The 25,855-nt window shown below is 47.7% G+C and overlaps 1 protein-coding gene across 8 annotated transcripts in view; it reads right to left on the reverse strand.

The window, feature by feature from the left end:
- ZNF831 (zinc finger protein 831) overlaps positions 1-25,855 on the reverse strand; it is a 128,401-nt gene that overhangs the window by 17,753 nt on the left and 84,793 nt on the right. For 6 of the 8 annotated variants that reach the window (XM_042980025.1, XM_042980024.1, XM_042980028.1 and 3 more), the window contains 2 exons: positions 6,488-6,636; positions 1,727-5,760 (listed from right to left, as the gene is read on the reverse strand). In XM_042980025.1, coding sequence (XP_042835959.1) covers positions 4,930-5,760; positions 6,488-6,636 — 980 coding nt within the window. In that variant the 3' untranslated portion in view covers positions 1,727-4,929. Of the gene's footprint in view, positions 1-1,726; positions 5,761-6,487; positions 6,637-25,855 lie in introns of those variants that run through there. The other 2 variants (XR_006215337.1, XR_006215338.1) reach the window with 2 other exon arrangements.

Below are 25,855 nucleotides of genomic sequence, written 5' to 3' on the forward strand. Positions count from 1 at the left end.
GATCCATCAATAAGTGTATCTGTGCCTTCTATTTTTCCTTTCCTACTTTCTCTCCCAATCCCTGTGTCTCCGTGGACTTCAAGTGCCTTCAAGAGGTATAGATGTGGAAGACTAGGACTGTGTTGCTATGTAAAATGAGTCTACTTACTCCTGTGAAGAACACATAAACTATCTTCATAAGGAGGTACTGTTTTGACTTATGAATGTTTTCTGTGTTAATGAATACCATTAAATATCCAAGAGACATCAATTCTAAGGGGAAAAGTTCTGGATTATTGCACTGTGGATAGTGCCCTCATGTGGCTTCAAAACTTAGCTACATTTAAGAATTTAAAAACACATTTTTAAGTTAAGAAGTCTAAAATATGGCAGACTATGACAAATGAGCCATGTGGGAAAAGGAAACAGCACAAGAAAATATGGGGATTCGCCATCACCTAATCCTTTTGTTGAGTGGACTGGGATACCAATATGGCGGACAGGATGTCTGGGTAACTACTTGGGAATAATCAGATATCGAATTCATACAGGATACTGCCTGTGTCGTTTGGGTTAAAATGTTAACAAATCACACGAGACGTTTTTCTTTTCAATTTTATTTTTATCAAAACAAAATAACTTAACCATATAAAGAAGAAGATAAATGTCAACAACCAACCAAGAAGCCAATAGCTTTCCTGATTACGAACAGTCAAAAAGAGTAGCAACTTCTGAACAACTGATTGCATGTAGAAGATTCTGAGTCATCCTCTAGGGCTCCAAGTGACAGAGACCATTTTTCCTGGCTCCTTTTCTTCCAGTGGTGAAGCACCACACTCGAATGTTCCTAGGCTTCTTCAGATCAAATTATACATATGCCCACAGAAGTACAAAGCATGGGAGAAGAGAACTGTACAGGTGCAAATCTAGCACACGAGATTTTCTGGGTCTGACACCTACAGTTAATGAATTCTGCAAGATAAAGGCAGGAAATTTGTGCTTAAATATCAAGAAACGTAGTGTTTCAAAAGCCAAAGAGGCTCCCTCACAAGAACTCTGGGAATCCCAACCGAAGCGAGGAAAAATCCACCAGTTCTGTTTGCTGCGGCTGCAGCAATGTGACCGCCACAGAGCCAGGCGGACCGTTTTCTCCTCACCATATTAAATTATGTCTGGAGAGTTGAGCAGCAGCACATTCCAATAATGATGACAGTTTCCATAACTATGAAAATCTGCTGCACCAGGCAGATTTTGTGCAAGATGCAAATTTCTATGCCGGGGAAAAAAATGAATAATGTGATCATTCTAAGTAATGAATGTAAATGCAAGGAAATTCTTTTTGGCATAAGGCTCCAAGTCGTTCATCTTTCATGCCAAGAACTGTGGTGGCAATGCTTTCTGGCAAGGCTACTCTTCTCAACTGAGCCTTAAAGGAGGGGTTTTAGGAAGGGGAAGTGTAACTCGCCCTCAGTGACCCATCATGCTATTGGCAAGGTTTGATGAGAATCTAAAGGCACCCCTCCGCCATCTTTTTTTTAATCCCTTGGCAAATGGACCATAGGTTCTCCTGGGTTGTGAGTCAAAGGGATATTAGCTTCATCCAGAATCTCGAAGGTTATGAATGACAGGAGGCATGAGTCGTCCTCCATCGTGCCTTACAACAAGGAGCATCTGGGTTGCCTGTTAAACACCGGGTGACTTTAAGAGTCACTTAACAGTACCGGCTGCCGGGGGGAGGGGGGGGTGGGGGGGGTGGGGGGGTGGTGAAACCTCTTTCCTCCACGCATCTTTAACAAGGGGTGTCTGGCCGGGTGTAGGTGAAGCCGCAGAGGTAAATCTGGTGGTGAGTCTTGAGTATCATGGGTCATGGCACTTGGATACCTTGCCCTGAGACAACAGCAAGGAGTTGAAAGTGCACTTGACTTTAGTCTCTGCCAGAGTCCCTAGAGTTATTCTCTGTGGAAGAAGCTGAGCACCAATTGACTTAAGACCCTGACCCAAAGGTACAATAAAAGTAACAGCCCTGGGGAGAGACAGGAATGAATCCCTGATCTGTAAACTCTAGTTTGCCTTGTTCTAAAGTCAATCTGTTTTACACAGTATGCACTTGAAGAGTAAAAACTGCAGCAGTTATCAATTAATAACATTGAAATTTTATTTTCAATAACCCAAAGCAGTGATACAGATCGCTGATGTTATGCCCAAAAGGTAGCCCTGGTGTTGCATTTCTCTTTATGAAAACCCCATAGGAAAGCTAAGACTTATAAAACCAGAAATTATTGGGGCTTTATCAAAGGATTCTTTATTTGAAAAAAATTGTGTTTTAGGATGATTTCCAATAGCCAATTCTGCTAGAGTCATTCAAAACACTTTGTTGTTGTTGTTTTTTAATCCACTGGAATGTAGCTTTTCACAAATTCAAGCTAACACAAAGTAAGGCGCATTTGCAAACACTGCCACCTGCCAGCTAAACGACCAGCTGACAGGATGGTTTGGCAACCGGCTCACCTTGGGAAGAGACACGAGGAGGCAGAGAGATGGAACCAGTGTTCCTCCATATTTGATCTAGGGTGGGATGTGGCAGCCGGCAATGGTGGCTCTTAGAAGGACCGGGCTTCCGTCACCATCTGGAGGTCAGTGTGATTTGGAGCTGTGACTTTACTGAGTTAGAACAGCGATCCTGCAGATAGCTTAGCAGCTACCAGGAAAGAAGGATCTGGAAGATGGTTTTCTTCCCCTGACCAGTGCCTCCCCCAGACAAAGTACTCAGATCAGCCTCTAGACATGTTGTCTTCCCCTCACACAGCCGTGTTCTGGTTTTGCTTCTAATCTTTGAATCATCGGCCAGACTTGTACACTGAATGACTGCACCCCCAAAATCTGGAACTCTGGGGGAAAAAAATCGTACGGAGCTTCTCTGAGCTCACGTTCTTTAGGGCAACACTTGGCAGAAGGTGTTCGTGCTTCGGTTCTCCCCGGTCTCCACCCAAATGTCTTGTGTGTGGGACCCCTCCCCATGGGGGCTACCTCTGAGCCCCCGAACCCCCAGAGGTAAAGGAGAGAGAGCTCATCTCCCAAGGAGATCACATAAGCTGGAGATGCATCCAGTTCGTCTGGTCTAACTCTCATTCTCAGCTGGAGAAACTGAGGCACAGAGAGGGCACGTGTCTTACCCAAGATTTCCCAGCTCACTGAGGACAAGGTCAGGCCCTCACTCTCTCTCCCTCCAAGACTCAGGCCACTCTCCTAGACCTCCTCTCTCATTACAGGAGCACGGGTAATTCAGAGGGTAGATAATCACCACATCACTTTTGTTTGGCTTAAAAAGTACACGACGAAGAAACAAATAGTACACAAAATGAATGCCTGGCATCCTTTCATCTCCCTTCTTATGTTTTTCCTGGCTGGGCTTGAAATCACTTGGATATTTATGAGCGCACCTGAAATGACCACAGACACGTGCTAAGCCACCAGGGGAAGCTGGTCCTGCATTGAAGTTTTCTATGATTCACCCTAAAATTGGAAAAGTCACATGATGGTCCTTGAAACGACCACCCTCAGGCCCAGGAAAGGACGCGTTAAAGCGTGTTCGCGTCTGTGTGCTGCCGCTTTGGATACGGGATGTCATACAAACATCGTCACAGCGCAGCTAAGCCAAAAGAGCTCGGCTGTGCGTTTCAAATGGTACAAAATCACACCAAAAGAAGGTATAAAATGTTATCGAAATGCAGCAGTATAAATCTCGGTTAAGTTTTTCCTCTCCTCTTTAAGGAGAAGGAGAGGAACACAGTAAAACACAGTAAATCCGAGGCTTTGCTCACTGAGTTGGCTGACGTAGATCAGCTATTCTGTTCTGCACAGGGGTGCGCTGGCTTGGAATACTGGGGAATTTTATCTGTACTGTTCTGACTTGCACAATACAGAGGCTGATTTAATTTGACAGCAAAGTAACACCAAGCCCCCAAAATAAAATTACCGAGATGTAAAACAGCGTCAAAACTCCAATTAGTTTTGTATCCTTGAAGCTTCTGGAGGAAATCTAAAAGGCTCCCGTCACGATGAGCAGGCATCAATTTAAGCTGTACAGATTACTAAAATGTACCCCTCTAATTGAAATTGCTCAGAGCACAATATGACAGAGAGAATCAGAGAAAAATAAGTGAATTTTTCCCCCTCAAAAAATGACTCATTCCAGAGACTGTTCTATCAACTTTTAACACGGCGTTCCTTTGCGAGAGCTAAAAACACCGAGGGTTTCGGAGGCCTCAGCACAAAAGGCACCGGGCCCGAAAGCATGACATGCTTTTGCTGTAGGATCGTAGGTAAGCACTGACCACTTGGGTGACATTTAAGGACAATCGGCATTTCACCAGATCATAGGCATTTTGAAGGATATTTACAACTTCCGCTAAGGACGCAAGTTATTCTAGCCCAACTTCAGTTTTTTTAATGCATCTCGATTTCGTTCTAGAGTGAACAGAAGTATCTTGATGCCCACGTCATACCCCACCTCCTCTGCCAAGCTACCCCAGTGACCCAAGCATGCTTACCACCTTTGAAGCAAACCCTCAGCTTACTGATGGAGGAAGTCGGCCGACTCGAGTCTATGGGTTCACTTATACGTAAACGAGTCGACTGTGACTGTGGCTCTCCTGGTTAATGCCACGTGACTGGAAGAGGCAGCGGGGGCCGATGCAGAGGACGCGGCTGGGAGTCCAGCACAGTCACCGTGCGCCAGGCGTTCTTAGGCTCTGCTCCATTGCGACCCCTGCCCTGCCCGGCGCCTGGTATACCGCCAGGGGATCTGGGGAAGGGAGGCTGGAGCCGGCTGGGGATGTCTTGCAAAGATCCCCAAATGGCTCTCCTAACATGGAGGTGCTTGGCGAAATAGAATTCAGCCTTCCTGCCAGCCCGACAGCATGCGGTCTCTGACTGCAGACATCAGAAGCCTCACATCTCTATCACTAACCGGTCCTCATCATCACTGCTGGTGTCGCTGACCTCCACTCGCGTCTGCTTCCTGAGTCCTTCCAGGCCCCTCCTCTTGACAGTTTTCGAAGGGGCTTCAGGGGATTCTCTGGGCTGCCCTGGCTTAGAAGGAACCACACACTCCTTTAGGGAAGTTAATCCAGAGACTTGACATTTCCCACTCTCATTTCCTAAAGGAGGGCAGGGGACCACCATTTCCCCACCCCCATACTGTCCCCCAGTGGGAAAAAATGTCTCGTGTTCTCCTTCCTCTTGGTATGAACTGGCTGAACCTGGTGCTGGCATTTCCAGATGAGTCTTTCCAGTTGACCCCAACAGAAGCAAACCTGACCTTCTTTGCCCACATGAAGGTTTCCCTGGCAAGACTGATGGTGACACGGCCGCGGCGATAGCCTTTCTATCTGGGGGACTTTGCGTCAGAGCCTCCCCTGCCGCTCTGTGGTCCTGTGGCTCCGCGCTGTGAAGTCCCAGGGTTGTGTGACCTACTCTCTCCCCCAGAGCACAGATGGCAGGCACAGAGGTAGCAACATCCTGGCGGAGAGGGGTTCCTCTGGACCCAAGGGAAGAAGGCTCTTGAGTATCTGAGAAAATGTACGGTTTCAGATCCACTGAGACTTGCTCCCGGGTGGGCGGAGGGCGTGTCTCCGGCGTTCCCACGCCAGGACCTCTGCCTTGAGACAGAAGGCTGTCAGTAGTCATGGCCACGCAGGAGTCAGAGCGCTCAGACGGTCCCGACCCGGAGGCAGTGTTCTGCGTGCAGCGGTCACCACGCCCACTGGGAGCTGCCGAAATCTGCAGGAAAGTGCAAAGGAAAACAAATGGGGGGGGGGGGGGCGGTGGTTAATTGGTACAAACAAAAACAAAAGCTTGTGGTCAGAAACGTGGTCCTCAATGAAACTAGGTCCTGAGTTCCTAATGATTCTTTATCGAGCGTGAACTTCAATAGGATGTCCTCAATCAGTTCCCATTAATAACTAATTGGTGCAGTAACTCGAGTAAAACTCCCTGTTGACACAAAACATGTCGCTGAGATTGCTGTGTGTTATCTGACTTTGTGAGAAACCACATCACTCCAGTCCCTCTCCAGTCCTGCACATCCAATTTTAAGCTACCACTGCTCGTGAGGTAGATGTGCTATTTCATAGCACCCTGTACTTAGGTTTTTCCACAGGAGCATTTCTAGAAGGGTGGTCTGGATTAGCATCTTTGTGCCTTGCAGCCCACGGCCCTCCCAACCTTGCCTGGCGGTGACGTCATGTCACGGAGATGCCCACAGCGCGACAGCTTCTCTACCCTCTTCAAGTACAAATTCAAAAGCATATTTAGGATTTTTAGTGATGGCCCCGTTCTTTCAGTGCCTGGTGTCTGGAGGTGTTTGTGTACCTGCCAGACTTTGTGTGCCGGGCAGCGGGGCGAGCTCTGCCACACGGGACGCCGGCAACCAGGGAAGGAGAGCCATTCATCGACACGACCGATGGACAGAGTCAGCTCAGAACCACGGTCCCCCCTTCACGGTTACCTGGTCCATTTCACTGCCGGCCCTCGAACTGGTGCTGGGAGAGAAGCTTCCGGAAGCTGGTCTGGAGACATCCTCCTCCTCCTCTCCGTGCCCACAACAAACAGGCGATTCTGAGGCGGTGCGAGATGGCTCCCCTCGCAGATTTAGACCTAAAATGGGGAGGTACATTTATAGACACCGGAAAACATCAGCGAATGGTGATTCCCCAGGACCCTGCCTTCATCACCCACTGTGATGAGCTCGTCAACCCTCATCCCCCACAATGTGTGCGGGAACGTTGACCTTGAGGCACTTCACACAAACAGAAGGTCTAAGCAATGGCAAAACCAACTCCCAAGGCAGAAAAATCCCCAAACTATATATATGTGTATATATGTATATATGTGTGTATATATATATACACACATATATACACACATAATGTGTGTATATATATATACACATATATACACACATATATACATATATATATATTTCACGTGGCTTTCTTCTATCAGAGCCGTCTTCCTGGCCACGTTTGTTCAGGCTCACTTCAGACTGGCTTGAAGTCTCTGGCCATGCATCCGGGGTCAAGGGTAGAAATCTCCATCTATATGGTGTATGAGGTTCTGTGTCCATCCGAGCACTGGGCAGCAGGAAAGCAAGGTCGGTTTTGGTGCTGCTGTTGTTGTGAGATGGTTATTGCTGTGATCTGGGTGGGGAAAGGGGCACAAAGATGGGGCCTTGATAACATCTGCAAAACAGCAGCTCCCTTGCAAGGGCCTCACCCTTACTCTCTCCTCTGTCTGCTATGTTGGCCTGGGATACGGGTCAAAAGGACCACAGAATCGCAGGCAGGATGGCTTACAACATGAGACGAGATCAGAAAAAATTCCAGAATGGCTGGGCCACCAGACAGAAACATGTGATTCACTTTCCAATTTGCTTCCATTTTATTTAAGTTATATAGGCACAGAGTTTCAAAAAGTTGAATCTGTCAACTTACTAAGAAAAACAGCAACGCCTGCCCACCCACTCACCTTTTCCCACTTTGCATTCTTCTGATATTTATCTCCCTCGCTTTTAACAACATGCTTCATAGCACCACTTCGTGATTTCTTTTTTCCAGTTTGGAGGACAGTCTGTGATTTCTCCCAGGGGGACAGGAGCGTCGATCCCTTCCTCCAGCCCCCTCGGTCCAGAACCTTCATGCCCCGCCGCGTAGGCACACCTGCCACCCCGTCTCAACAGTTACATAACTATGACGTCATAGTTTCGTTTAGGAGAACATTCGGTGTTCACATGCTCGGGACCATGTCTCTCACTGCCGAGCCACGTCATGTACTGTGATGACAACGCCTTGCTGGCCAACACGGTTTTCCCTGGAGTCAATAATTACCTTGTTTTTTAAATTGTGCTTAGTTTTCTGTAGACCCAGTACTAAAACCTTCCTCCTACCTCCTTCTCAATTGGCTACGGGTTTCATTTCCTTTCCTTGGAAAGATCTCTCTGGAAATTCTCTGAAATGCCTACAGGGGACTGCTGCTCCCCGGGCCCAATGTGTGGCTATGCCCCAGGACCCCCTTTCATGCCACTGTGGCAATTCTCCTCACCTCCTTGGTTCCTGGGGCCCCACACTTCTTTTTCCTTGCTTTCCTAATGCAACCCTCCCTGCATCTTCAGGAGAAAGGGTGCGTGAAATAAAATTGTTTAGACTTTAATCTGCCACTTGTTTGGATACAGCATTTTGAATTAGAATTCATTATCTTTCAGAACCCAAGACACGGCTCCACTGAATTCTAGTTGTTAAGAAGTCTGGAGCCAACCTGATTTATGATTCATGATCCTTTGGGCAAAACCTTTTTGTTTTTCGTCTCTCTGGAAACTCCTAGACTCTTCTTTGTTCAGTGTCTCTATGGAACTGGCTCTATTTTCATTCATTGTTTGGGCATTCAACGTGACCTTTCATTCTGAATCCTGTCCTTCGGTTTGGGGAAAATGAGTTGCTATTTCTTTGATATTTATTCTCCTTCTGTTTCATCTTTTCTCTGTTTCTAGAACTGTTCTTGGTGAGTTATTGGGTTTCCTTGTCTAACCCTCCTTTCTCTTCTCTTTTCTCTCTTTCCTAGCTGTCTTTTTATTTTACTTTTGGGAGAATTCCTTCAACTTTCTATTCCAACTCATAATTTTCTATTTCGATCATGTTTTTTAATTTCTAAGAGCCCATCATGACTCCCTTCTGTAGATTTAATTTCTAAGAGCCCATTATGACTCCCTTCTGTAGAGAGCCCTGTTATCACTTCAGAGCTCCAGGGTCTTCCGTTGTATCACTGGCAAAATTAATGACGACTTGCTGTCCCTGCTGTTAATGCTGAAGTTTGCTTCTCCACACACAGTCTCTCTCTCCCAAGTTCCTTTTGTTCTCATTTGTTTTTATCTTTCTCTTTCACATGAAAGACTTTCCTGAGGTATCCGGCAATCTTAATACCTGTCCACGTTCAGAAAACAGGCGCTCGACAACTGATTGGGAGCTCTTTGTCAGCTGGGGCCGCCCTGCAGGGTCATCTGGTTGCCGCATTCGAGCGGGAAACCCTAAAGGAATTCTCTGGGTCTTCCGAATTCTCAGGTTGGCTTCTATGCAGGGAGTCCTCCAAGCTCCTGCCTAAAAAGTACAGACCTACCTCTTCTATCTCGAGGGGTAGGCCACTAGATTATCAAGCACATTGATCCTGAGCAAATCAACTTGGAAAATCTATAGAAAAGTACAGCGGCTTGGGGAAGGAAGCAGTAATTTTTCCCGTAATACAATTTTCACGGGAGCACCCGTGTACTGACACAGAACCAGGCTTTTGGTATTCCATTCGTTTGCTCCACAAACACGTCTTGTGCCCATTCGATGAAGCGGGCACCACGCTGCTCAACCCCGAAGCACTGGAGAGCCAGGCCAAGGCGCCCTGGCCCCCAACAGCCTCTGCTCCGACGGGGAAGAGAAACGACAAGTCAACTGGTAATTTACAGTTGTGCCGGGGGGTCAGGAAAGAAATGAACACAGGGTGGGGATGTCACAGACAGTAAATACAACCAGGTGGCTATGACAGTGACTGGCAGTAAACAGGGGAGGTAAGCACGTTCCAGAGAGTCACGGTAAACGGGGGTCTTACGGAGAGTCTCAGACAATGGCGGCACACTACAGACAGTGGTGGGCGGGTGACTGTTCCACGTGACTGCAGAAGGCCTCTCTGAAATGCAACCTTGGGGACAAGAAAGAACCAGCCCTCGGAGGCCATGTGGGGTGAGGAAGGAAGCCCGAGGGATTAAGGAACCAGCTGGGAGGGCACCCTGGAGGAAGGGTGGTGGGCAGGGGGCAGGAGGCAAAGTGAGGGTGGGGAAGCCACCGGGGCTCAGGTCTCGTGGGGCGCAGGCAGCCGCGTGGAGGGGTTCAGATGTCATTCCACATCCGCCGTGAAGAAACCAACGTGGCTACTGTGCGGACAGTAGAGCTCGCTGGGGTAATCCAGCTGCCAGAAGAGATGGCTAGCAAAAGCAGTGGAAATTCAAGCGGAAAAGATGGATGGATTCAAGCTAGATTTTCATTCTCCCCCAAGAAGAATCACCGAAGGATAATAACGATGATAAACGTTCCTCTAGCCCTGTACTTTACCAAAGCATAAGCACCCCACCGTAAGTGGATTAAGCTGTGTCCCCACAGTGACAAAACAACGAGGCAATTCATTCAATTCAATGAAGAAGGAAAACCAATTAGTATAGAGAAAATAATCAGATTGGCCAAATGTCTTCTCAGCAGGTTGTGTGGGTTCTGAAGCTTAGCGGAAAGGCCGTGTGCGCGTTCGACCGATGCTTTCTGACTCATCCGAGAAAGCGAAGGAAGAAAATCCATTGATTTAATTTGCTTTTGACCTCCGGTCTACGGAGAAAAGTCGGTTATCTTTAATAATTGTGAAAAATGCCCAAATAATGTCACTGAAGTGTGTTAAACTAATTTGGATTATTGAAGAAGGAGGCTAACTTGCTTTTAAACGCATGGCCCTTTCCAAAAAGTAAGTAGCGCCCTGGCCAAATGTTGAAGCACAGAATGTAATCCTGTTGAGGGCACAGCGTCGCTCTGTGAATCACTTCCTCCATCTTCCGAAATTATGGACTCCTCTGTCTTAACGCAATCTTCAGAAACCCGACCGCTCTTGCACGATCACATGAATCTCCTTAAGAAACCACCTCTCATCTGAGCTCTGTGTGCCGTTCTGTTCTCCCCCTTGATTAAAGGCTGTGCTTTCAATAATTTCCCTCAGAAATAATTGCCAAGCCACGGTGAGAGGAAGAGACTGCTTAAAAACGTTGTAGCAAATTTAAATTTAGCCATCTTGAAAAGGCTACCAGAAACTGTAAAATAATTAGGAAGAAAAAGGAGTGAAGCAGCCGGATGAAACTCACAACAGAAGCGTAGACCTCTTTAGTGCCAACCCTCTTCCCACTGCCTCAGTTCCTGGGCTTTATTAAAAAAAAAATGCCAATAGACATATGACTTAAATATCATTATCTGAAAATGGAAGTAATTTGAGGCATTTCCTTCGGTTCCCCCAATACACCAAAAACTCCATTAATCTGGAGTCCAAAGGCTCTGAAATTGTACCTAAGGAAGGGCTGAAAATGAGTCTATCATGGTGGCCTTCTAAGCAAGCTAGATGCATCATCGAGAACACAGAAGTGATCTCCTAGACTATTAACTGATCTGAGATTGAACTGTCGAGAAGCGTACCTGCCACTGAAGGACGCACGATGCGTTAGCAATTAAAATTTGCAGTTACTGGACAAAAGCTGGGCAGAACTCTAAAAGCAATCACTAAATGGGCAGATACTTGCTCATTTATTCAAATATTTGTTGAGCCCACTTTTCTGGAGTCTGTATTTGTCAAGCCCATTTAGGAGCCCATAATTTTAAGCCTAAATGGTCAGTGAGCCCGTGTTTACGGAGTCCTGAGTACAGCCAGTACTCTGTGCCAAGAACTGTGCCGAACACAGGCAATTAATCCAGCGGCAAACGAGGCGGACGCCTCGTGGAAATTACAGTCTGATGGGGGAGCAATTCAGCCAGCAAATAATGACACAGAAAATTCACCAAGAAAATGCAGTCAACACTATGAAGGGAAAAGTGGAAGGAGCCATGAGGTGGTGAAAACGGAGCCCTGACCCCACCCAGACCTATGGAGAAGACCAGAACCACACACACTGTGAGACTGTTCCGACAATGCACCTGCCGAGGCTGGTTTTCTCTCTACAAAGTCACAATCATTCACTCATGTAATTATTCGGCCACTATCTTCTAAGTCTCTATTTCATGCCGCACGCTGCACTAAAATTTTTTTGCAAGCAAATTCACCCGCTTCCGTCCATCCTACTACAATTTTGGTTTCTAAGGGAAAGAGAAGAGAAAAGATCTTGCCGAGGATGATGGAAGACAGGACTTCTTCCTCTCAGGCAGAGCCTGGAGGATGTCGATTCCAATCAGAAAATGATCATGAGCCCGTGGGCGGCGGGCGGCAGCCCGAGACCTCGGTTCCACAGGCAGGGGGATGGCGTGAGGGAGAACCACAGAAACATCTTCATCAAGTAGAGCCTTGGTATCTCTGCCATGCTAACACAATCTGTTCAAAGTCTGCCTCTAACTAATCACAAACACATCTTTTATTTCAGAAACCACTTTTCTTCGTGGTTTTCATCTCTTTTCTATTTCTTTGATGAAAGGCAATCAGGGCGACAGTCCTTCCCACGCAGAAATTGTGGGAAATACACTAAAACTGTGTTCAGTGCAAAGTGAGGTTCAAAATCTTGCTTTCAGTTAAAAGTTCTGTGGTGTCCAGGTAAGAGCGTGACTTTAAGATGCCCGGCAAAAGCAGGATTATGAAATCACATAAGGAGAAAAGACGACTATGAAAGAAGTGCCACTGGAAATGTTACAAATGCCAAGGCCGCCCCTCGCCAATCTACTTCATGTGTCATTATTCCAGAATCTTCTTGTGGCTAAATGAGAATTATCTACGCAGGTCTCTTCTCTAGGACATTCGCCAGATATGCCCTCAGCATCCTCTCTTTTCTTCTCCAGATTTACGCCTTAGAATGAAGGAGACACTCTTCTGTTTCCGTGATTTCGGAGCGCTAAGACCTAACTAATAGCTTTCGGGAAAGAATTAATACGTCTCTATTAATTCTAATGGGAAAAGATGTAGAGAAGTCATTAGCTCCTGTCAGAGAAGGAGAGCGAAGGCATGGGGAGAAGGGCCCTGGAGAGACTCCTCCCCAGCCCTACCGTGTCTTCCTGACACGTTCGGAGGGGGACCCGGGTGAGGACGGGAGGGGGAGAGGTTAGCTGCCGAGGCCCCATGGTGAACCCACCGAGGGAAACTATCACCGAGAGCCCGAGTGAACACAGGCAACAGCTACCTTCATTCCGGGGATCTGTGCAGCCTCTCCACACGCTGGTTAGAAATTGTACCTTTTATGTGTGTGTAATTAGGTAAAGCTTTTACTTCGGAAACTACCTGTAATCACAGTGTCTCTACATTTCTGTTCCTGAGATGAAAGCAATGTGTTTTGATCACTTGCTCCTCTCAGACATTTTCTCCAAACTCGGTGCATGGGGCTGGTATGAAACATTTCAGGGACTCTAAAGCTGGGTCGTGGGCAGAATTCAACAATGTGCCTTCACAGAGTAAGATGTTAGGCCCACGGAATATAGAAACGTAATGAAAATGGCCCGGGACCACTCTGAAAAGTTTACGTCAAAACTGCCCCAGGAAAATGGGTTTTGTGGACCTAAAGCAGTGATTCTCAACACGGCTGCTTAACGCCGGCCAGTGCACAGGATGGCCCCACAGGGAGGGACCTGGGCCACAGGTCAGCAGATTCACGGCACAGACACCCTGCTTTAAACCAAGGTCACGATCTCAAACGCTATAGGGGCCGGGCAAATAACATAAACGAGACAAGTTGTCTGGGGCCGGGGACCGTGGGGAATGGAGGGACGCCCAGGTTCCGGCACGCAGCTGACCCTTAGCTCCACCAACTGAGACCATGAAGAACCCAAGGATCCGGTCGGTCACATCTGTCCATTTTCCAAGAGAAACCAGAAATGTCGATTCCATGTGTTTTTAAACACGGATGATGAATCCGCTTTCAAACAATAACACGGTGCTAACCGACGTGCCCGTAGCCTGAATTTGGCCAGGGAGGGGGTCAGTTTGTGACCCCCTGTTAGTTTATGAAGCTTAATAATCCGCCCACAGTGACGGTTAAGACTTTAGGCCTTACCCAGGCCTCACTCTTACAGAAGCGAAGTTTCTGTTAAAAACAAAAAATGCCGTTGAAAACTATGGAAGAGTAAACATGGTTTTGCCAAGTGCTCTGGTGGTGTCTTACGCAGTGAAACATGTAATTATGAAACACGTTGATCCACGTTTTGGGAAACTGACCCAGAATGTCTCCTGCAGCAAAAGAGCTGGGGTAGAAAAACAATAGCAATCGACAGGAACACAGGAACATCCACGGACACAGCCAGGGCTGGAGAGAAAAAAATTGCAGTGCAGCTAAACCATGGGATTTTATGCCATTATTAAAATGATCTGTCGCTCATCTATCTATCTTTCTACGACACTGGCCTAGAATTTTACACAACATATAAGAAGAGAAGTCGCAGATTTTTACATATGGGATGATTCTATTTGTGTAAAAAACGAAAACAAAAACAAAAACAAAACCAGAGACCAACACGGTCTGTTCATGCTTATATGCATGTGTAGGTGGGGGCGCAAGGAACATCAGCTGGCCTCTGGCTGCCGCCGGGGGTCATGAGGCTGGGGACCATCAAACCTCCCTCGGACATGTGGATGTCGCTTTCTTTGTTGCAACAGGCATGGGATGGCTTTATTCATTTGAAAGAAAAATCAGAAACAAATAATGACACTGGCCCCCAAATTCAGGCTGAAAGTCATAAGGAAAAGCCCCCGGGTGTGCCCGGCGTGTCCAGGCAAAGCTGAGGGTCGGGTGGGTTCAGTCAGAACACCCCGCTTAGACGGGGATCTGAAGCCTCGCACTCTGGTATGTACTGAAAGTTCTGCTTCTCAGCCAGAGAACAGACGAGACTTGCCAAAGGAGAGAAAAATACATTTTTCCATCTCTAACCAAATCTGCAGCCTTTCTGTACTCTCCTAATTTTTTTCTGAAATCTTGCCTCTTCCGAGCAATCATTTCTCAAGTTTTTTTTTTTTTTTTCCAGAAACCACTTTTCTCTGTGGTTCAAATTTCTCTTCTCTTTCTCTGATGAGAGGCAATCAGTTTGAGAACACTTCACTTACCGTTTTCTCCAGAAAAAAAAAAAAAAAAAAAAAAACCAACACATTTAGTGGGAAAGTATGCTTAAAATCTTTCGGTAGGTTGAAACTTGAATCACGCTCAGACAATAAGAGAATGCTCTAAAATGAAGAGAGGACAAATTGTAGGGAGGAAGGAAAACTAAGTGGAGAACAAAAAAATTGCTAATGTTATTTGAATTATTTAGTGCCAAAATTTAGTCAAGAAAATTCACTTTACGGACCATTACCTTCAAAGTTTCTTAACTCTAAATGAAACTGTAGAGAAAGAAGTTCAGACTTGGGAATATAATTGATGTGTTTAAGCAATTGTCTTTTCATTTCTTAAGATTTACACCCCGGAGAAGGAGGTGTTATCCTGTTTCAAGCAATTCTGTAAGCAGTATTACTTAACTAATGGCTTTAGGAAAAGAATATCTCCCCATTAATTCTGACAGGAAAAATAATGGTACAGAGCCATTAGCTCCCGTCAGAGAGGCAGAGAGGGAGTTCGCGGATGAGGGAACCCTGGAGTTCAGGCTGCCATTTTGTTTCTCCGAGGAAAACACTCTGAGGTGATTTGTGACAGAGGGAGCAGGGCACGAGTGACACCACGGGAGCCCCACCCCTCCCACTCCACTCACGGCAGACTAACAAAAGTTTAAAGGCTAAAAGGGGGGCGGGAATCTACTCTACTTCATTTCAGAGAATTACATCACCATCCTCACATAATATTTAGCCATCTACCCCTCCAACATGATTAGGTAAACCTTTTATCTCACAAAGTACCTGTCAGAGAGGTTCTCTTTACCTTTTCCATTTTTTTTTTCAACGAAAGACAGCTGCTTTGATAACCGTTACCCTCGGAGGCATTTTCCCTAAACTATGTCAGTGATAAAAAAAAAAAAAAAAAAAACTAGTTAAAATCTTTCAGTCACTTAAAAGCTTGGTTATGTGCAGAATTCAAAAGAAGAGATTCTGGTGAGAAAGGAAGTAGAGGAGACAAAGGGAATAGAGGGGCTCCCTCACCCTGCAATTAAATGCGGGTTTACTGTCAATGATTTAGAAGCTCAATTCTACCTAGTGGATGCGACGTACGCAGAGCTGAAGAGAAGAAAATTAGGACATAATTACACAATGATTGGCATTGTGGTGAGTGCCAGAAAGGAGAGGAGTTCTGAATCATACCACAAGGACACCTCATCTGGCTTGAGACTCAGGACTGACCGGCCGAAGGACCCACTAAAATGTCACCGCACAAAACCATCCGAGCAGCCAATGTGATCAAGAAGCCTCAGCCTGGTTCTTCAGACAGAATGTGGCTGGGGGATAGGAAAGCAGAGGGACACAAAGATACATTTATCGAAAATCTGACTACAAGCCCAAGTGTTTCCCTCTCCTAATGCAATTTTCTAAAAGTTTGCCTCTTCCAAGTAATCATATATTTTACTGCAGAAACTACTTTTCTTAGTGGTACTCATTTCTGTTTCTTTGATGAAAGGCAATCAATTTAAGATGTTCCTCTCAGAGAATGTTTCTTTCCCTGGAAGATGTTTAGCGGAAAGTCATGTTGAAAATCAATCCTTAAGTTGAAAGTTTATGCCCAGACCATAATCCCGTCCCTAAAATTCAGAGAGCAAATGTGGACAGCGAGGTGAAGTCGGGGGAAATACAATCACTGGAAATACCATTTGAAATCTATAACGCCAAGACTGAAAGTCAAGAGTATCTAGTCTTCGAACTATGATTTTCAACACTTCTCATTACTAAACGAGTCTATAAAAGACAGTTCATTTCTCGAAATATAACTGAGGTATTTGAGAGCTCATTTTTCCCCAGGATTTGCATCCTTAAAAAGAAGAAACTGATCCATTTCGATGATAATAGCTGGGAAGAAAAATCTTCCCTTTTCTACTTCGTTAATCCTGAGAAGGCGGAAAAATGGACTAATGTCAAACTCGAAACAAAGACAAGAAAGAAAATACTGGAGTTGGCCTCATCGGCTTTGGCTTTCCAACCACCCTAGGAAAGAAAACGTTCTCGGCCCAGTCTCGGTGAAAAGATAAATGTCCAGGGAGAATCTAGCTCCTTCTTCAACCCTAAATTGTAGATGAGTAAAACTCAACTGGACCAGAAACCCAGGAAAAGAGGAGGAGGGAACACTTGTCTGTTTTCCTCGCACAGTCAGATACTCTCTACCTCGTGTGGTGCTTAGGTAATTTCTTCCTTGGGAACACCTGTCAGTGTGGTTCTCTCTGCTTTCTTGAGGAAGGGTGGGTGTTTGTTTGGAAAGCTGGAAACCCTCTTCCACTCAGATACTTTTTCTAGACAACACTAGTGGAAGAGCCTGTTTAAGATACTCCAGTAACGTAAAATCTTGGAATTCAATAGCATTTCTTACATGCTATTTAAGAGTAAGAGGACCGGGAAAGAAGAACAGTGGCCCCCAAACACTCCTGAAAGACTTTCGTACCAACATTTACTCAAGAAGGTGTGGTTTTCTTCACGATGGAAGAACCTGGGCCGGGTGGACTAGGCCGTCATTGAAAGACTTTCAAAGTGGCTTCTCTTTTCTCAAGATCTCCACCTCCGAAGAAAGAGGACTTCTGTAACTGTGATCCTGTAGCAATGCGGCTCCAGTAGTGTTCTCTGAGCCAAAGCCTCTGCGTGATTTCTACGGATCATGACAAAGAAATAAAAGGGGATGAGTTCTTTCAGACCAAAGCGGGGAACGAAGGATGAAATGGGACCTGTCCTGCTTCTGAAGGCCACGGACACTGGCACTTAACTGTTCCCTGTGCCGCGGAAGCTCAGACGCAGGCAACAAAGGGAGGAGGAGGAAAAACAGGAAGACGTGGGCCAAATTCTCACAGAATTCTATGAAATCACTCTTTTGTCCTCATACCAGCTTTAGAAATCCTGCCTTTTGTGATGTGGAACTTGAGGTACAGGATTTTTTCTTTCTACTTCAGCAACTGCCTCCCAGACTCAGAGTAGCATCTTTATCCTCTCTAAAACCTAATCAGTCTGCAAATTCAAAAGCTCCAGTACACAAGCAAGCAAAAGCTTACCTAAGAATACAGGTAAGACCCCCGAGGAGACAGTAAGGAAAGACAAGAGACTGCAGAAGAGAGAATACTGCCTCAGAAGTCATTTTTAATCCCAGCGAATCAAGAAATCGAATTTCTCGATTTTTTTTTTTCTGAGAGTAGCAGTTGACGTGTTGGAACCATCTAGAAGGTCCAAGCTTTTAGACATTTAAAAAAATCTTTACACCTTTCCTGAAGACTTCTACTCCACCACCCCCCAAAAGAGGCATCTATTTTGCCGTCCTAAAGCAACATCGGGAAGGAAATCCATGGTCTGACAGAAAATGGAAGGCGCCCTTTGACTCTCGTCTGGAAAAGAGTGCAAGCAACATCGCACCCAGACATTCCACCTGGAGGGGGGGTGGAGGGTGGAGTGGGAGATGAAGCTTGAGGCAGACACACAATTCCTCACAAACGACCTTACAGGGGCCGAGGGGGCGTGGGGCAAGAACGGAATTTAAGCCACGCAAACAATCTTTAGGAACCCTTGCCTTGGAGCAGCTCCCAGAATGCTCCCTGGTGGCGGTCTTGGGCAGGCTTGGGGTGGGGGCACCGGCGCCCCTTATCACACAGCTGTCCACTCGCTCATTTTCTCGGAGAAAAGTCAGCTAGGCTGGTTAAGAGCAGCTCTCCGAAATTTTCTCCCAATAGAAAACTCACTTACGTACGGAAAATGAAGGTCCCGCGACAGGAAACTCAAGGTGGGGGGGGGGGTGGGGGGCGCAGGGTGCAAACTGCCACCGGAGCCATTGTCATTAAAAAATCATTCAGGAACTCCTCTTGACTTGTCTTTAAAAATATGTTATTACCAAATTCAAATCAGAGACAGAGTAACACAGCTCAAATTATCATGGGGTAAACTAACATAATGGCTCTGAAATAAAGTAGTTTACACTGTTTCTGCGAATGCTGACAGGAAAATAATGAGAAAATTGCACGAGCATCCATCAAAGACGGAGGGCGGGAAGCGCCGAGAGCGGGTTCTGGGAGACTTGCTCACTCGGGCCCCTCGCGAGAAGTTGAGAAAAAGGGAGGAGAGAGCAGGAGAAAGTGGCAAGTGGGCTTCAACCCCAAAGGATGCCGGTCCGCAGAAAGAGAGCGCCACGGCAGCCTGCCACGGAAAGAAATACTCATAATCACGGAATCCCACACACTCTCACCCTGAAGAGGGCTCAACTTCTCTACGCAAAGGCAACCTTGAAAACTTCTCTTTCGAGAGGTCATCGGCCCATTTGACCTCAAATATTCCTCTCCTACAGGAGAAAACAAGGCTATCTACCCATTTCCCTTGCAGAGTATCCTCCACTGCTGTATTCGTGGGGAGCGCCCGTGAACGAAGTACACTTCATTACTATGAAAGTTCTCTCGGGGAGAGGAATCCACACCCAGCCTCTAGTAAACACGAGGGGGAGAGGACGAGACGAGGCGAAGCAGCATGAGGTGCGTAACAAAACTGAAAACAGGCTGTAGCGCAGAAATGTACCCCGTACGTAAGATCGCAGCTCGCCGCCCATTACAGCTTCCCGATTACAGATTACAGCTTCTCCGAGCACATTTTCTCCGCCAGAATGCAGCAGCTCTGATGCTCTCTTCCTCACGAATTTCAAAGAGAAGAGAAAATGAACCCCTTTCCCTCCACGAGTTAGCTCTGAAAAGAAAGGGAATGAAGGTGGCCTTTCACCACCGGTGAGGTAGTGGGCGAAGGCCCCGGCAAGCCCCTCCACCCGTCCGCCCTTCGGCTGTGGTGTGGGGCGGGGAGGCCTCAGGCCCTGGGAAGAAGGAAACCCCTTGCGTTTGAGCCAAGGGCCCAGAGGGAAGATGGGCAGGGACACTCGGAGGGACGCCGGCGGGTCCAGACGCCCGGTGACTGGAACCAGCCTCCCATCCCTCTGAAGAGACAATCCAGTGACGGTGTCAACAGTCCGGAAGTCAACCCGGCCACAAGAAGGGCCCCAGGGAAAACCGGGCAGGAATGAGCAGGAACCCCCAAACTGATTTGAAAGAAAGTTCAGGGTAAGTTTTGAAACACATGGAGCCCCCCAGGGAGGTCTAAGCCAGAAAGGCTGCTCTGAGGGTCTTAGGGACAGTTGCCAGATAAAACGTGGCCGCCCGCTTAAGTTTAAATCTCAGGTCAGCAAGGAATCATTTTTAGCGTTAAGTATGTCTTCTACAACGTTTGGGGCACACTCAGCTGAAAAAGAAGATATCATTATCCGAAATTCAACTTCAACTGGGTGCCCCGTATTTCCATTGGCTCACTCTGGCCACCCCGCCTTAGGGTGCAGGGAAAGGGGGAGCTGGCGGGGGGGCCGGCTGTGCTCAGAAAAGTCGGACATCTGACTGCAGGTACCAGGTTGGGCAGGTGACCTCGGCCCCTGACCGGCTCCAGGCACCGCCCTGGAAGGCTGCGGGGTCTGGACGGGGCGATTGTTATCAAGCAAGACATCTCGTGACGGGGCCCCTCACAAAGGCCCTGACAGTCAGACGGCCCCGACTGGTCTTGACGGAGACACGGCTCACAGGCCCTCCAAAACACTCAGGAGCCAAGCCCACAGGCAAAGGGCAAAGCAGGGGCCGGCGTGGACAGCCAGCCAGCATCCTTCAGCCCATCCCCTGTTTTCAAGACATTTGAAGAGACGACCTTCAGGCTATTCTGGAAAATTATCAGGCTCTCTGATGTCATTAGTTCTCCCACTTCTGTGGATACAAGGACCCAAGGTTATTTGTTTTTCTCCCCAAAAGGTCCCCTAACCCATACCCACTAGAAAAGGCCTTCGGGTATAGTCTGTTATCAGGAAGGTTCTTTTCTGGGTGAGAAGCCTCAGCTAGCCTCTAACGGCAAGGACGCGCACCGCGGAAATGGCCTGATGCAGATAATAACACCGGAAAGGAGCATTAGGTGGAAATGCATTCTAGAGTTCCGCGTGAGGCGGCCACACTCCAGCAATTGCAGGTTCGGGGACATTTTCTAGACGAGAGTTCTGTTATGCTCGTAACTTCTCCCTCAAGGGTTTTCACACACAGGGAGGGGAGAGAGAGACAAAGAATAAGCCCCTTTTTCTTCTCCTTTGAAGCCAGGAGGGAAAAAACTAGGGCAGACCCTCAGCCGTTACTGGTGGAGTCGCCAATGGCATCCACTTCAGAAAAGGACAAGGGTTGGCTTTGTTTCTGCCAAAAAAACCCACGTCTCTTTCCCCCAGAGGGCAGAGGGCTCCTGAGAAAACGATCCCCTGTCCAGAGGAAGGGACTCTGCCCTCAAGGGGGGCTCCCTGAAGGGACAAGTCAACAGCCCGGGAAGATGCTTGTGTTTTCATTTCCCTTCTCCACCTGCCAGAGGACAGAGAAGAAAGAAAAGGACAAAATGAAATGTTTGGTCCAAATGCTCACTTTTGGGTTCGTCGTCGGTTACGTACAGCAACGTCAGGAAAACTGGGGGCTGCAGGGGACCTGGGACAGGCCCAGAAGGAGAAACGAATTTACGGGGACTTCAAGTGGACCCAGAAGGCCACAATACAGAGACAGAAAGTACCGGACTGACGGATGGCCAGGCCGAAAAATCAGTACCCTATATCCTTCCTGTCAGTTCAAGACATTTTTATTTAACCTCACTATGCAAAACCAGCCTTCAAAAATTCTGTTTCAGAAAATTATTAGTGTATTTACCTCAGAAATCTCTCTCCCCCATATATGAGGCCCCAAGGCTACCCATTTTTCTCACTGAACGTCGCCTTCCTTGCCTGCCTTGTGCTCCCTGCAAGAGAATCAGACGTGTGCTCCACGATCGTGAGGGTCACTGAGGCACAGAAGGCTCTGCCCGCCTGCTCGTAACCTCAGGGAGCAGAGATGGGAGTCGGTGAAATAGCACAGGGTAAATGATAAAAGTTAAAGCAGGTTTCAGTGCAGAAACGTACCCCATGGTTCTCCGTTTTTTCTGGTTGGTATCTCTCCTCTGATTACAGGCCTTGCATACATTTTCTCAGTGAGGGTTCTATGCAGTCCACACCACCCATTTTCAAGGAAAATAAAAGTAATTTACTTCTCCAATAATGTTTGGGTTCAGGTAGAGACTGCACGAACTTGGTCTCACACAGCAGCTCTGGGTCATCTTTGTTCCAGAAATCCTGATTACACCAAGCATCACGGGAGACAGAATCAGCTGAACGGGGACACCCTGGAGGGCAGAGGGCAGAGTCTTGTAACTGAAGGAAAGCTGTGCCAGAGCAGGGGAGCAGAGGCTGGACGCTTGTGGGAGACAGAAGCCAAGTTCCTGCAGGGAAGAAGTCAGAGGGTGGGCACACGGGCGACCTTGCCATGGAGGGCCTGCCAGACCTCAAGCCAGAGAGGGTCAAGGGCAACATCAACTGAGGTTAAGTCGGGCCGAGAGCCTGCATTCTTGGTACAATAGGTCAAAGAGGGCACTCTACCTCTGGAGTCTTGCTCCCCAAACCATTACCCCAAACTAATCACGGGGAAAACATCCGATAAATCCCAAAACAGGGACATCCTACTGTTAATACACCTGGCCGGTTCTCCTCCAAACTGTCAAGGTCATCACAGACAAGGAGAGTCTGGGAGACCATCAGAGCCAAGGGGAGCCTAAGGAGACAGGATGATAAATGCCACGTGGTGTCCCGGGTGGGATTCTGGGCCTGAACAAGAACATGAGGGGGAAAACATAGGGAAATCTGAATAAACTGTAAAATTCAGTTATTAATTCTTTACCCATAGTTAATGTATGGTTAACTGTAACAAATATGCCATATTAATATAAAAAATTAAAAACAGGGGAAACTGGGTGTGGGCTATATGGACCTCTCTGAGCTATCTTAACCACTTTTCTGTAAATCCAAAACTATTCTAAAATAAAAGGTTTACTGGGGGAGAAGGCCAATGGGCCTGGTGCTATTCGAAGGACTGTGCACACATGTCCCCTGGGGGCAGAGCTTTGTGGCTCTGTGGAAGCCCTTTGTGGAAGGGGGTGGTGTCCCCCTTCCGTTGCTCTAGATGTCTCAAGACCTAGACAAAATCTAAGAACCTTCTAGAAGCCTACGCCTTCTCCCTTACTCTCCAGGACCCGTATGACACAATGCAGCTCTTCTGAGAGGTGACCGTGGGGCCTCTTTCCTCCCAGATGGGCCCTGAAGCAAACCTAGGCCTTGCCCCCCGTTCTCCTCTCCAACCACTTTCCTCGACGGAATTCGGGGTACTGTGTCATCCAGACAAACTGCCTCATTGGCAGGCCTCACGCAAATGAAAACGTGGGCTCTTGTGCAAAATGATGGAGACCTTCAAGCCTCACGGCAGAGCCTGGACCACGGCGTGGGTCACGCATGGGTCCAGACCCCCGGATGAGCTCTACTCTCAGGAAGAAACACGAGAGCCCACGGTCGGGTCCACGTCCCTGCTATGCACATTCCCCCCACAGCACCAGACGGGCTCGAAGGCAAACGCTGGGAGGAGACCCCCGGCCACGACGGCAGCTCACGGAGATGGACAGGCACGGCCTATGCCCGGGGGGGAGGGGAAGGCGACCGCCAGTGAGCCCCGCATGGCATAGCTGTGAGGACGGCCGTCCACTCTCGCCTCCATGCAGAGGTCCTGTGCCTCTCTGTGCCCCAGTGTCCTCGCCTGTGCGATGGGACGATCCCAGCCCGTCCTGCGAGGGTGGTGGAGAGGCTTCAGCAAGCTGCTAACACGAGTGCCACGCTCAGGCTGCAAACGTGTGGGGCTCCTGCTGCCCTCAGCGCTGCCCCTACCGCCACCGCTGTGACGTCTGGGTGTCGACCGGCTCACTGCTCTGGCCTGGACCCATCCCCATTCCAGTACAGTCAGCTCCGTGAGGGACAGGCCCTGCTCTGTCCTGATTGTAGCTTTTTCTGGCACCTAAAACACTGTGAGTGGCGCATAATAGGTGCTCAAGAAACAATCTGTTGAATGAACTGAGTGAAGACCAGTCTGAGTCCAAACCCCAACCATATGCCGCTTTTCCACCTCACTCCTCAAGATCACAAATAACAATCTTTACAGAGCCTTTCCCCTTTGATGAGACTGCAGATCCCGGGGAGGCTCATCAAGGGTTAACTAAGTGTCCAACATCCTGGGGGGCTGGAAGGGGGGGTCCTGCAGCGGGGGCGGACCCCAGGGAGAACTCACAGTTGGACAGGCTTTCCAGAAAATCTCTTCTGATTAATGTGCCATTCTTCCCTCCCACCCCCACGAGTGAGATCAATAATGATTTGACTCTGCTCTGCTATTCTCACTGATTATAATCATATTTAAAAACCCTGATCATTTTCTTAAACTCCATTTAGTGTCAATTTGCATTCATCAAGGGTTTTTCTTTAAAGGGGTAGTTCTCTTTAACGGCGAACTCTGAATTTCGAAGGTAACGGGCCCTGTGCCTGAAGAGAGTCTGAGGAAGGAGATGAAAGGCACCCATGTTTTTGGCCATGTTTCCGCAAGGAGCCTCACCCTGCAGGGATGCACAGTGTCCCGGGTTACGAGCCAGTGCACGTCTGCGTGTCCCACAGAGTTTCTCCCCTCCCAGTTACACAGATATCGATGCTCTTTTTAGGGGGCATATGGGTACAGCCATGAGCTGTCCCTGGGCCATCGGTGGAAGCCCTGGGAAGGGACAGGAGAATACGTACACACAATGGGACGCTGCGTGTAAATAGCTGCAAGGTGTTTTTACCACTCTTAGCTACTGCGGAAGCTCACCATGTAATGTGAGATTTCTTCAGCGGGCGATGGTGGGAAGCAGCGAGGACCGAATGGAAATGACAAAGATGAAGCCAGCCACCATCGGTTGCGGTGCCTCGAATCTCGGGGACAAAGGAGGAAAATGTGTGCCTGGTTTTACCATCGGGGGGGGGGGGGGGGGGGGGCACACAAAAGAGGTTCAAAACAGAAGCGTCTGAAAGTAGAAGGGCTCAGGAAAGAAAGACACATGCCCAAGCTTATCAACATGAATGAAGCTGTTTATTTAAAAAAAATTTTTTTTAATGTTTATTTATTTTTTTGAGAGAGAGACAGAGCATGAACAGGGGAGGGTCAGAGAGAGAGGGAGACACAGAATCTGAAACAGGCTCCAGGCTCTGAGCCGTCAGCACAGAGCCCGATGCGGGGCTCGAACCCACGGACCACGAGATCATGACCTGGGCCAAAGTCGGACGCTCAACCGACTGAGCCACCCAGGCACCCCCTTTTTTTTTTTAATGTTTATTTATTTTTGAGACAGAGAGAGACAGAGCATGAACAGGGGAGGGTCAGAGAGAGAGGGAGTGAATGTAGCTGTTTAGTAACAAGACCCTTGAAGCGGGATCACCTGCCTTGTGCGGATAAACAGACAAAAATTTGCTCTTCTCTAATGAGGATTTCAAAGTTCTAGCTGTGTTTTTTTTTCTAATTTGACTCATTTTTGCGACAGAGAATACAATCATGAACACACGATTTTACTGCTGCCTAGAGAGGCACATGGTCAGGGCCCAGAGAGAAATCGAACCATGTGAACGGTATCTGGAAAAAGGCATTATTGCACGAATGCTAACTGAAATGTTTCCTTCTAAGGAAGAGATTTCTGGACTTCCAGCCTGTCTGCATCTCGAGCTCATGTGGCGGAGCGTGTGCGTCGCCTCCTTATTTCTGTTCCTTTTTCTCGGGAGTGAGAACCCACTTTCTAGCTGAGGCGTGTTACCACTCTGCTTAAAAACTCCATTTTTCAGTTTTTCTTGCAGACAAGTAGGACCAGGTAATTAAGTTCTGGCCAAAAAGATGTGAGAAGACATGATCTATGGAATGTGTAAACCATGTTCTTAAAGGGAGGGTGGATACTCTCTCCTTCCTCTCTCCCCTTTTCTCTTGGCTGGAATGCAGACCTGATGGCAGGAGTTAGAGCAGCCATCCTGTACTGCAGCAACAGGAAAACTGATGGCAAGGAG

The sequence above is a fragment of the Panthera tigris genome, chromosome A3, assembly GCF_018350195.1.
Source record: "Panthera tigris isolate Pti1 chromosome A3, P.tigris_Pti1_mat1.1, whole genome shotgun sequence".
NCBI classification, from domain to species: domain Eukaryota; kingdom Metazoa; phylum Chordata; class Mammalia; order Carnivora; family Felidae; genus Panthera; species Panthera tigris.